This window comes from Lygodium microphyllum, unplaced genomic scaffold, assembly GCF_053477565.2.
Source record: "Lygodium microphyllum isolate KBCC unplaced genomic scaffold, Lygodium_microphyllum_v1.1.10 scaffold_340, whole genome shotgun sequence".
Lineage (NCBI taxonomy): Eukaryota > Viridiplantae > Streptophyta > Polypodiopsida > Schizaeales > Lygodiaceae > Lygodium > Lygodium microphyllum.
This window is the reverse complement of record NW_028229813.1, coordinates 49,989-62,277: the sequence shown is the minus strand read 5'-3', so window position 1 is coordinate 62,277 and position 12,289 is coordinate 49,989. Positions and strand designations below refer to the sequence as shown.

At 37.9% G+C, this 12,289-nt stretch overlaps 1 protein-coding gene across 1 annotated transcript; it reads left to right on the top strand.

Moving 5' to 3' along the window:
- Positions 1-378: 378 nt before the first annotated feature.
- LOC148008127 (uncharacterized) lies at positions 379-3,747 on the top strand (the record flags this gene model as incomplete). The annotated part of the gene is made up of 8 exons (XM_087674468.1): positions 379-827; positions 944-1,253; positions 1,366-1,709; positions 1,801-2,294; positions 2,371-2,593; positions 2,713-2,874; positions 2,973-3,061; positions 3,164-3,747. Coding segments are annotated over 8 exons (2,216 nt in total), but the record flags the coding sequence as incomplete, so codon positions are not given.
- Positions 3,748-12,289: the final 8,542 nt, after the last annotated feature.

The window sequence follows — 12,289 nt, the reverse complement described above, 5'->3', positions numbered from 1 at the left end:
CAAAGGTTGAGGTTTCAAGCTGCTGTTATTAATCCGAATATTGTGACTGGTGCAGTGAACTTTTGACTTCCAGTTATTATGAATTCAACTCTCTGACTGTTGTCCTCTGCCACCTGGACTGCATTCTAGCCGCGTGCTGTTTGTCGCTGCATTAATCACAGTGCTCATGAACTTTTGACACAACATGACTCTTTCCCTATGCTGAATAATTGGGCTTGCCCAAGTGGTAACATTGGAATTGGCTTCTCTGTGTAGATTTTTTAAGTGTCTGCTGTTGGTTGTACCTCTGACGTTTGAAATAGATTTGCTGTCTGCTATTTGTTGTACAAAATGTGGCTCTTGTTGTCATAGACTTCTTTAATTCTACTTGTTCTGCAGGTGTCCTTCGTTTCAAAGAGCTTGTAAACACAATAGTTCAAGGCTTCAAAGACTACTTTGTGGTTGGTGAAGAGCTATTTTGTGTACAAGGAAATTCGACAAGTCCTTGCAGGGTGTTACAAGTTATTGCTTCAGATGTGGAGTCTTCTGAAAATAGCAAACTCAATTATGAAGTAGCCTGGCTGGACAGTGACAAGAATGTAATGAGGACATCTGTGGAATCGGCAGATAAATTGATGCGGAAGAAGCCTCCATTCACAAGGGCACTGTTGATGTCTTTTATTCGGGAATCTGTAAAGGAGAGTGCAGTGCGCAATGCACCTTGGGTGGTGCATGAGCAACTGTGCTACAAGTATGGACTTTGTACAGACCCCCCGGAGGAACTGAAGAAGTTCTTTATGAAACGTGACCGAAGCATTCAGGAAGCTCAATTTGGAAAACGATCATCAGTAAGATTTACATTCACAAAATGTTGGATTTGGGACCTATTTTGCCAGAGCATGGGCCTGGTTGCTTTTGATGTTAACATTAGGGTAGAGTGAAATTGTGTTCCTGGCTATGGCAGGCTGATGCTCTGGATTCTGAAGGCCATGTAGTCAAGAAGCAGAAAACAAGTGCTGGAGAAGATGGGGAGTCTGAAGGCCGTGTGGTAAAAACATCCAAGAAAACTGCCATTGAAGCAGGGGAGTCTGAGGGGCATGTGGAGAAAAAATTGGAAATTACTGGAGATGCAGTGTCTGAAAGTCATAAACCAAAAAAAAGTGCTGCTGGAAATTCTGATTCTGACAGTCGTGTGACAAAGAAACTGAAAAAAATTGGATCTGAAGAATCTGCTAAAACACAAGCAAAGTCTGAGGATGTGAAGATGGAAGAAGGTACTATGTCTGTAAATCTCTATCATGTTGTAAGAATGCTGAAACAATTTTGTAAACTCCCAAGATGCATTACCCTTCTAGCTGACTAATTTTTCAAATCAACACTCTGCAGTTCCTGTTGTTAAGGTGGAGCCAATCAAATACCCCATAGATGATTCTCTTGTACAACAATCTGTTGATGACCCACCCTTGCAGGAAAAGCCGGTGCCATCATCAGATTTTCCACTTCCAATGGAATGCATAGGGCAACTGCTGATGGTTTGGAATTTCTGTGTGTTGTTTGGGAAGGCTATTCGTCTTTCGCCCTTCTCCTTGGAGGAGCTTGAAAAAGCATTGGAAAATAAAGATGGAGAATCAGTTTTATTGAAGGAAGCACATCATGCATTGCTTAGGCTTGTCCTTGATGATTCTGATACTCAATCATCGGGTGAGGAGAGGAAGCGACGGAAAGCAACTGTGAGTGTTATCAGACCTCCTCTTAATGAAGTTGTATCTTTTTGTAGAGGCTATCCCTACCTTCTTAAATTGAAAATGTCATGTTGGTTAGGCTTCTATCAATACTTGGAAAGAAGATCTTTCCGAATTTTTGAACCTTCCAGGGCTAGAGGCATTGGTGTCGCATGCTTCAGCAATCCGCAAGGGAAAGTATAGAGAGTTGGAACCTTCAGTGAAACTCGAGATCCTGTGTGAACTAGTGAACCACTCTCTTGATTCAGCCCCTGTTAGAGATCAGCTGGATCTATACATAGAAGAAAAGCAAGCGATTGCTGCGCAGAAGAGGAAGGAAGAGGTTGAAGAATCAAGGAGAGACAAGGAGCTACAAGAGCAGTCGAAACAGGCCCAAGTTTTGGATAGTACTTCTCATCCAACCGAAGAAGATTTAAAACAGGTTCAAGTTTTGGATAGCGCTTCTCATCCAACTGAAGACAGTGCCAGAGTGTATCCTGAGAATGGTGATGTGAAGGAGCCTCAGAATGATGGAGCCATTCTGGAAACCAATCTAAGCTCCAATGGTCTTGCCAATGGAACACACGTAGATGGGTACATCTTTAGAGTATTATTGTTCATTTTTGCAGTTCTTTATGCTTCGTATTGATTTTCTTACTGGATATTTCAGGATGGTAGAATGTGTTGTGGAAGGTGATGCTATTCCTGCATCTGTCCGGTCTAGGCAGTTGGCTCTGAAGATGAAGGCCTCGTTAAAGGAAGCCGAGGAAAGGGAAAAAGAAAAGAGGAGGATTGAAGAACAGAAGAAACTTCTTGAGAGGAAGAAAAAGTACGATGAAGCACGCAAAGAGCGGGAGCTTCAAGAGAAGAAGTTGATTGAACAACAAAAACGGGTAAGTAAAAGGAGATCAAATGTGTCCAGAAGCCATCACTGGGTTAACTGGACCAGAGTATAAATGATTTTACAGCATATGGGACACCTTGGCTTATTCTTGCTACTATTGGCCCACAGCAAGAGCACTTCGAGCGTGAGATTGAGAAACGAGTGATACGAACAAATCCTCTTGGAAGGGATAAAGATTACAACAGATACTGGTTCTTCCCTAGAGAAGGACGGATATTTATAGAAGATCAAGAATCTGCAAAATGGGGCTATTACTGTGTAAAGGAAGAGGTTCAGATCAGAGAAACATGTGCATCTCATTATTTACAATTGTAGTCTAGTGTGACTGTTGTTTTGAACTCACTTGGTTTCTTTTGATTTGTTTCCAGCTGGAATCATTATATGCATCCTTGAATCCAAAGGGCATACGGGAAAGAGCTTTGCAAAGACAGTTAGAAAAGCACTACAGCAAGATTTGGTCTGTTGAATAACACTGTTTTCAGAGCTTGAAAGTGAGGTTTCTATAATGTCCGTCCAATATGTCAATAGCTGATGGTACATATGGTTTTCTTGCTTGCAGTGATGCTCTGCAGAAGAGAAGCAAGGAACTTGCACAGAAGGTTGCTTTTGAAGATACTTCTGTAAGACGGTCTTCTAGAGGAAAAGCTGTGTCACAGCAAGCAGCGAGTACTGTTGCTTATAGAAACAAATACAGGAATTCTTGATGGGCTTTGCCTTTCAAATGCTCCCATTTTTTAGTCAGAGTTGGTATTTGAGATGCGTAAGTTCCATTTCAAATTTCAAGCATCCGAGCCAATATTGAGAGGTTATAGGTGTAATTTCTATGCCATCCCCTCGTAATTCAAGCCAATGTGGCCTTGTGACCTTCCCCTAGCAAATTGTTTGGGAAAGCACAACCTTTTTTGTCTATCTCGGTGAGCAATCACTATCAGGTGGGGGACAATTTATTTGTTAGTTTAGTCGATCGCTTTTAAATGCGAGTTAAAGTCATGATCTGTTACTTAACAAAATGTCAATGTTTACCACCTGAAAGTTGTGCAAGTGCCTCGCAAGGGTGTGGTACTTATTTGCTTGACACAGTTATTTCAGGAATTATCTCATACATTGTTGGGAGAGTGTTCCCTATTGAATTAGGGCTAGGATATCAGCCAACTATGCATACGCAACCAACTTTCGCCTTCGAGTTCCACTTCAGCTTTCTGTGAACAAACAGAAAACTCAAAACACATGGTCAGCAGCAATGTCACCCTTTTATATGTTAGATGACTCATTTGTACGGTCAAGGATTCAGCTTTAAAATGGTGGCATAAAAAGACTTACTCCTGCACTGGAATGCTATAGATGAGAGCCATGTGATACACATGCTAATTAATCAGATGAAGCTGGTTTTGGTGATTAGTGCTGTGATAGGAGTTGGGCGGGTTGGAAAGCATGTGGCAACAGCAAGGTGATGGCAGGAAAGAGGGTGCAAGTAGTTGGTTGATGTAAGATACAAATGATGTGATGGGTGAATCTAAGAACTCACCGTAGTATGTGAAGAAGTGTTTTATGTGAATAGCAAATACATCTCATACTAACATATTCACATCTTACTTTTTCTACTCCAACTTATGCTATCTTTGCATAATAAAACACTTCTTCACATACTACGGTGAGTTCTTAGATTTACCCATCACATCATTTGTATCTTACATCAACCAACTACTTGCACCCTCTTTCCTGCCATCACCTTGCTGTTGCCACATGCTTTCCAACCCGCCCAACTCCTATCACAGCACTAATCACCAAAACAATCACACACACACACACACAGAGAGAGAGAGAGAGAGAGAGAGAGAGAGAGAGAGAGAGAGAGAGAGAGAGAGAGAAGGGTGTTGGTTGGGGGGGGGGGGGGGGGGAACGACTGAAACGCAGTAGGGAAGTAGATAATGTGGATATGGATATTTATTGGGGTAGGTGTGGGAACATGTGTAATATCTAATTCGTACAAATGTCTACGGAGGCCAAAGTGGCCTATGAGAGAAGACAATGCGTAAGTCCATGTCTACAAATCTATAGCTATGATTGAATGTTTATGGAGGCCAAAGTGGCCTATGAGAGAAGACTACATACAAGTCCATGACTACAAATCTCTAGCTATGCTCGAATATTGAAGATACTAGAATTCTGCAGTACATAGTGGATCTTTAAAACCCTCCTAATAATGTGAGGCTAATCTTGTGGTGATGAGAAATGATTCTTTGCGGCGAGTCATGTGATTGTTGGGTGCATGGGGTTTTTCTAGCCATTTAGATCTCAAATGGTCTTGTAATTGGTCGCCATGGGTCCTCCTTTGATGTGGCTCTTATAGGTAGTCTCTAACCATGTTGATCTGAATGGCTTTGATAGTAATCAGTCACCTTGGATCGTCCTAAGAAAAAACCATCCCTTTGTTTGCAAAGCTTTTGCGTGACGTTATAGCCTTCCCCCAAGCTTAAAATTATACCTTCAATATGAGAACATAGAAGCATAAAATGAGTTCTCCACTTAGCTATGGTCTTCTTATAGGTTTGTATTCCACTCTAATTTGGGTCATCTATCGAGTAGTACTAACTATATACTTTCTTAGTTGTGCATGTACATTGACTAACCACTTGCACATGCCATGATGCCACACTATGTTTGTGTCTTGTGCACGGACAATTATGTTGTGTATGTCCTATTTTGAGTTGAGTCTTATCAATATGTTGGATTGCAACCATTAGTCTTAGTTTGTGCCAAGAGGTTGGAGGGTTGAATACTCCAATGTGTATGGGTCCTAAATAGAGTGAGGTTGACTTGTTGCTTTGTCATTGGAAGGCTTGTGCTTTCTAAGTGGTCAGACTAGTATACAAAGGTGCAACATGTGAATTACTAGAAGTGGTGTGTGATCACAACATAGAAAAAAAAATTATGGTTTGTGTATGTAAAGGAGGGTCAAGTAGTCATGTATAGGATACACATGATAGTTTATTAAATGAATTATGCTAGATTTTCCTAGAATCAAAACTAGGTTAGTTAGTTAGGTATGAGAGAGCATCTTTATTATAAGATAAAGTGAAATTGGTGCATGACCTTACTAAAGTCTACAATTGTGTAGCTTGATAATCTAAGCACCACACCTAGGACATTGCTAGGCTATTGTCCATCCTAGAGGCATCTAAGGGTAGGATGTAGGATGTATCAATTGCACCAACTAGTTTTTTGAGCAACTTTGTATTTTTTCTTGGGTCAATGAGTTGTAGCTTGGTTGGTTGAGGTGGGGGTGTGTCTCTCTTAGTTTATGGATTGAATTCTCCTAGCTTGTAGCTTGGATCCACGATGTTGCCTTCTTTTGGATGGTGCCTTGTTTGGGGATCTTGGGTGATGTCCCAATAAGCCAAAAATGGCGTGCATTATTAAAAAAACCTAGTATTTTTCCTCACCTTGCTTAACTGCGAGTAGGTTTGGGAGGTTGTATTAATAATGAAAGCTTAATGGGCACTCATCATGTGTGTTAGTGTGGAATACCATACATTGCAAAAAAAATGCTATGCAATATCAATACAATTACTTGAATTCTTTTATGCATGCTACACCATATTAAGAGTTGACAATTGCTAATAGGAAGTTGAGAATGAAAGATATGTTGAAAAGGAAGAATGATTGCGTGACACATAGTATAATGAGCATGAAACAAAGTGGCATGGCATCATGATATCTTAATAATTAACTCCTTGGACTATCATTTGGCATGCCCATCCAAAATACAAAGTTGAATCATGTTGGATAACACCTTGCATTCTCCAAGGGAGTTAACTTGAAGCTAATTAATCATGTCCACAATAAACCAAAGCTATTTGGTCACTCAGTAGAGAGTCAACTTCCTTATTGACATGGAACTTCATTTGAAAGCTTCTTGTTCCAACATCACCCATTTAGGTTCACATGCTAGGATAGTCAATCCTCCACCAAGAACCATCAATATTATTAGGAGGTTTAGTACTAGGTGGCTCAAGGGAGAAGCAACATCACTTGGACTTCTTGAAGAAACATGCTACACAAGTGGACTTAAACTCTTCTATAAGTCATTTGATTGTTGGAAATATTTCACCTTTGAAAATCTAGATGGCGGGCACTAATTCGCCATATAGTTGAAATATTCTATTATCCTTCAATTGCTCGATGAATCTCCTCAAAGGGTTTAGAACGTTTGCAAAGTAGTTTCGGATACTTCAATTGGTAAATGTGGTGTTCATGTCTTATTTAGGTGGAATCCCTTTGAAAGTTTTGTTAGTTGTGACTTGTATGTTATAAATAGCACACAATGGAGTATCATGTAGTGTGTAGTGAGTTGCACTCTTAATCATTCATTAGATCAATTAGACATTCAAAATTAGTCAAAATAGCCTTGTATAAAAATCAAGCCACAAACTTAGCACTATTGTTTCCATTGCATAGTCATTCACCCATTTTGTTATGGTTATATTCTCTAGGCAAAATGGAATCTTTGGTGTTACTTCATTGTTCCACTTTCAAACCTATCAACCCATATATCATTAGAAAGCTCTTGAAAAGTAGGTTCTAAACATGCAATTTGCAATAACTTTTGAGTTTATTTGCAAAAATTTTATTGTGCCTCCATTTTTTTTTTGATGGAATATTTTGGTTAAACTTTCTTAGAGGGCTATTTCAAGACCTCAAATATTCCCTAATGTATTGCAAGTTACCAATGTACTTGACCAGTTACTTAATTGGTTCTCCAAGTTGTATTAGATTTTTAGACAAACTACCGAAAGCATCTTGCATTATAGTTGGCCACCATAATATAGTTTGCGAATTCTTTTGGTCACTACTCTTGATGCTATCTTTTAGTCCTTGACTCTATTGGAGAGGCCTTTGGTTTCATCCCACTCAATATGGCTCCTATATTTTAAGAACAACTATTTTCTATAGCTTGGAAGGAGGTTCAAATCTTTTGCATCTCCTACATGGGAGAGTAAATAGGAGCCAAGAACTCAAAAATATCTAGCTCTAGATTCACTATAACCAAGCATGTAACCAAAAAATCTCATAGCTTCTTCCTTCTCCACCAAAATTATATTCTCCATATCTTTGTTGAAAACTTGAGATCAAATGAATTTGGAAATAGCTCTTAAGGCCATCATTGGTAAACTTGGAGAGCTTGACAATTTGCTACGATAAATTACAATACTTTGATTATTCAAGCTTTCAATATAATGGCCAAGTCCTTAGACTTTTTTCAAGCTTCAGTGGCTTGGAGTCCTTGTCTCTTCTAATAAAGTTATTAGGGTCTTTAATTTCAATTTGCATAGTAACAAAAAAAGTTTTATTTGCCAATAGATGAAAATCTTAAAGTCACTTGTCCATTAATCATAACAAAACTCTAGCATTAAGCCTAGTGAAAATTTAAAAATATCTTTCATACCTTTTGAGTTTTTATCATCTTCAAGAAGACTCTTGTCATAAAGTTTATTGAGTTCTTTGGATTCGTCTCTGATGGAGGCTTTAGTTTGTCTCTATACCCCATGTCTTCAATGTCAAGTCTTTTTTAGACCTCTAAGAACTCTTTTTTTATGGAAAATATCATAGAAGAATCATTCTCTCCAACTAAAAGACCACTCACATTTCATAAAACAAGTGACTTTCAATATTCACTAGCAACATGTGGGGTGAAATGCAAAATCAAGCACACCAAACAAGTTAACATGCAGTTTAACTCGCGTATCATAAGACAAGAGAATGATAATTGTTGATTGAGCCATATGTCGAATGAAATGCAAAATTTAGACACAATACAAATATTGTGTATAGAAGCACTCACTTTTCATAATATAGCACGTGAGAATGTAAAGAATAAAATGGTTTGTTATCTATGTGGAAGATTGGATGCTGTGACATTATGCTCGTGGTGGCAAAGCTACATAAGCTAATGAAAGATGCACCATGATATGGGAGGCTTGTGTTAAAGGTTGGTGGAGATATGGGAATATTGGGCATAAAAATAGTGAGGGGGTGCGAGATTTTGCTATAAATAGCCTCTCAAAGTAAGCATTTAATAAAAGAGCCATTATTCTTGGAAATTATAATGAAAAAGTCACTTTGTTGACCTAAAAATGAATCCTTTTTTCTTTTTCTTTTTTGAACATTCTCAAAGCATTCCCTCAACTTGGGGCTATTTTCAAGCCATAAGGTGGGGTGCATCATCACACATGTATCTAAATGTCACTTAAACAAATCTTTCCAATGTTCATTTTTAAAATTAGAGATGAAATTCATTTTATTTGAACTTTTTGAGCCACTATCCATTTTATTACGCCATTATTTGGTGAGAACAACTTCATTTTCTTAGCTCCAAAGCACCTATTTCACGTTTCATAATACCACTTTATTTTTTTGTATCAAAATCTTTAAACTTTTTGATTTGTTATGTTCTTGTTAGATGAAACATGATACGAGGTTGTTCTCTTAGATCACAAGTACCAATTTCGCATTTCATACATCAGGTAGAGTGGTTCATGCAGTGCACCAAGTAATTCTTTACTTTTTCAAGGTATTATTGTACTCTAGGTCTTACTATGCATCAAAGTATTTTGGTTTGAGGTAATTCATAACTAAAATACTTCATAATTGACACATGATCACAATGGTCACATTGTTATCAAGATTCAGGATATTGTTTTTCTTTGAGGTTCCAGGTCATCTTTTTAGCTCCCTTTGATCAACTCCTTACGTATCAAGGGAGGATTTGTCTATTTTTAAGATGTATCAAGGAGGATTAATTAGCCTTAAGAGAGTTAAAACTCTCAAAATCTCATTTGGGGGGGGGGGGGGGGGAACATTTTTTTGGACGCACCCCTTCATGGCCTAAAAAAGTAGTTTTATGTTTGTCAAAATCATGACGAATGCCTCTGGCCTTGAGATCATGTAATTCTTTGCCTTCAATCACCACAAAAATGGCTAAAAATGATGCATTCTATTAGAAGTTTAGTTTTTAGTCTTTTTCTCTCCTCTTTCTCTCTTGCCATAATCGTTGTTCATATGGGCTGAGAGGGGGTGGACATATGGGTGTCGGAATGTGGTATGATGCAAGCAATGGAGCGAAGGAGTGTAAAGGCGGCTCTTAATGGATGTGTGGACCATCATTGGGCTACATAACTGATCTCAAAATCATAGAAATTAAAGTAGTTTAATGGAATTTTTTTCGATAAGTCTCAGATTGAAATAAAATTTGATTCTATTTCTATTTTCATCATGGAATTAGGGTGAATATGGGTTGGAATTTGATATGGAAGCAATACGTATTGTGTTCAAGTGCTACAATTTTTAGAATTCAAATTTTTTGATTATTATAATGAAAAAATTAATTATTCAAGTCAAGAAAAAACTCGTAAAATTAGGAAATATAATGATAATTGATAAAATTAATGAAAGTAATGGTGCATATAGGAAAAAATAATGCATGTTGGTTACCATGGTTATGTTTCTCTATTTAATAATAAAAAATGACAAAATTATCAGTAATTATGATAATAGTAATTAAGAAAAATAATAAAAAACTTGAAAAAACTAGGAAAAAATGGGATTTGGAGTCTAGATTAAAAAAAAAAAAACCAAACATTGATGAACGAGTAGTGAGCAGTTGTGGGCTTGAGGATTAGCCTCAGCCTACGCTTGTTTTTGTGTTAAATTGGACGGATAAGGGTAGGTTTTATGTAAAATGACACATAAAATATAAAAATTAATATATATACAAGGCATAGACATGAGATGAATGCTAAAATTTATATCTTTGCAATGAAGAACCAAATGTTTGTGCATCATAGTAAGGCATTTATGATTGTAGCAAATATTTAAAGGAGTGAAAGCACAAGTTAGCCCAGTTCCATCTTTTCAACCTTGCATTGCGCTAGAATAAATAATGAAAAGAATGGTTTCTCACATCACGTGGATGTTTTATTGGTTAGAATTGTTTGAGCACCATGTGGCACGACACATTGCATATGCATAAGAGCATGGCATTAGAATAAATCTCCTAGATGCATAGGAATTGTTTGGAAAACTTGTTGATTCACATGTAGTGGAATCAGGTCCCTAGTTGTAGGTTAGTGTGTTTATTCTTGCTTTATGTGCACGATTTGAGGTGAGATAGCCAGCTATGTGTGGAACAATTCTTGGCTTGGAGTTAGGAGGGGTAATTAGTTGGACTACAATTTGAAATTATATCTATAAACACAACATCTAGAACATCGCACCCAGATGCTCCTAGCCATGAGGCAGTGTGGGGTCCTTTAATGTGTTTAGGAGCCCGTAGCTGTTAGAGCTAGTGTTGAGCCAATTTTGGGTCTCGAAAGGTGGTGCATTTGTTGGGAGCTGCTAATAAGTGGTAGTTTGTAAACTTGGGCTATAAAGGAACTTTTCTTAATTAGTTTCTACCTAGGAGCCACCTTGAAGTCATGGATTTTAAATTGGTGCTAATTAAAGCCTTTGTCATTAGCATGATGGTTAGTCTAAAGAATTCTCATAATCCAAAAGATAAATTTTCAATCTTGAATGGTTTAGTGGGATCTTTGGTTGGTCACGTGGCTAACTATTTCATCATTTTCCCCATAAGTGATACCATGCTTGAGTTTGGTCCACTATGGGAAAGCACCCATGGAGCTGCCTATAAGATTAATAGTCCATATGAGTTAGAGAAAATAGAAAGTAAAAGTAATGCTAAGATGGCACAATCATCTATGACCACCAATGATGATAATTTTGTAGAAGAAAAGATTGTGATGACAATGGTCAATATGTACACAACAATACATGATTATGACAATGGTCAATATGGATCCCAAGGTCCAAGAACCCTTGCATCCTAGTGCAACATGTCCTATCTTCTAAAGCTATGAGCTAAACAAAAATTGGTGTAGACTTGATGGGCGAAGTGGAGTGCTTAAGCAACCCCTAAATGGTCCAAATTTGAAGAAAGAATATGTCCATGAGATTACTCCCCAAAACATGGTTGATGCATACGATCATGTGGAAGTTATCTCACTTATTGGAAGCTTGGGTGATAGAAAACCTAGGGTTTATGATGGTAAAGATCCACCTAGGGCTAGATCTTGTAAATGGAGCCAACTTAGAGATAGTAATAGGCATCAAGCAAGCCGACATAGATCAATCATGAAATAATATCAAAATAGAGGGAGTAGGGGCATCCAATCGGGCCATGCAAAAATTAAAAGGGGATGGATTTTGAAGCCCAAAACCTACAATGATAATAATAGTTCATTAGGTAAAGTGACAATGCCAAATAATGAGGGCATTAGACCAAATAAATTAGATAAAGAGATTGACCTTAGAGGGACCTATGTACAGAATGGAGATTCTACAACTGCTCCTAGGGTGTTGAGGTTGGTAATAAACAAGAAGGAGAGATAATTAGAAAAGATGTCCTTGATGATGCCAGTACGATTTGTTGTGACACTACCAAAGAATTAGTGGGGTCACTTAGCGCTATGACAATAGCAAGGCTTGGTTTGGTTAGTGTTCACAAGGTGCAAAGAGACCTAGATCTAGTGGTGTATATCATGCTAATCTTAAGGATCAAGGGAGTAATTCTTAGTTGTTGGAGGTTGAACTAGTATACAATGTTATACTTTGTTAGGCAAAGAGAGCC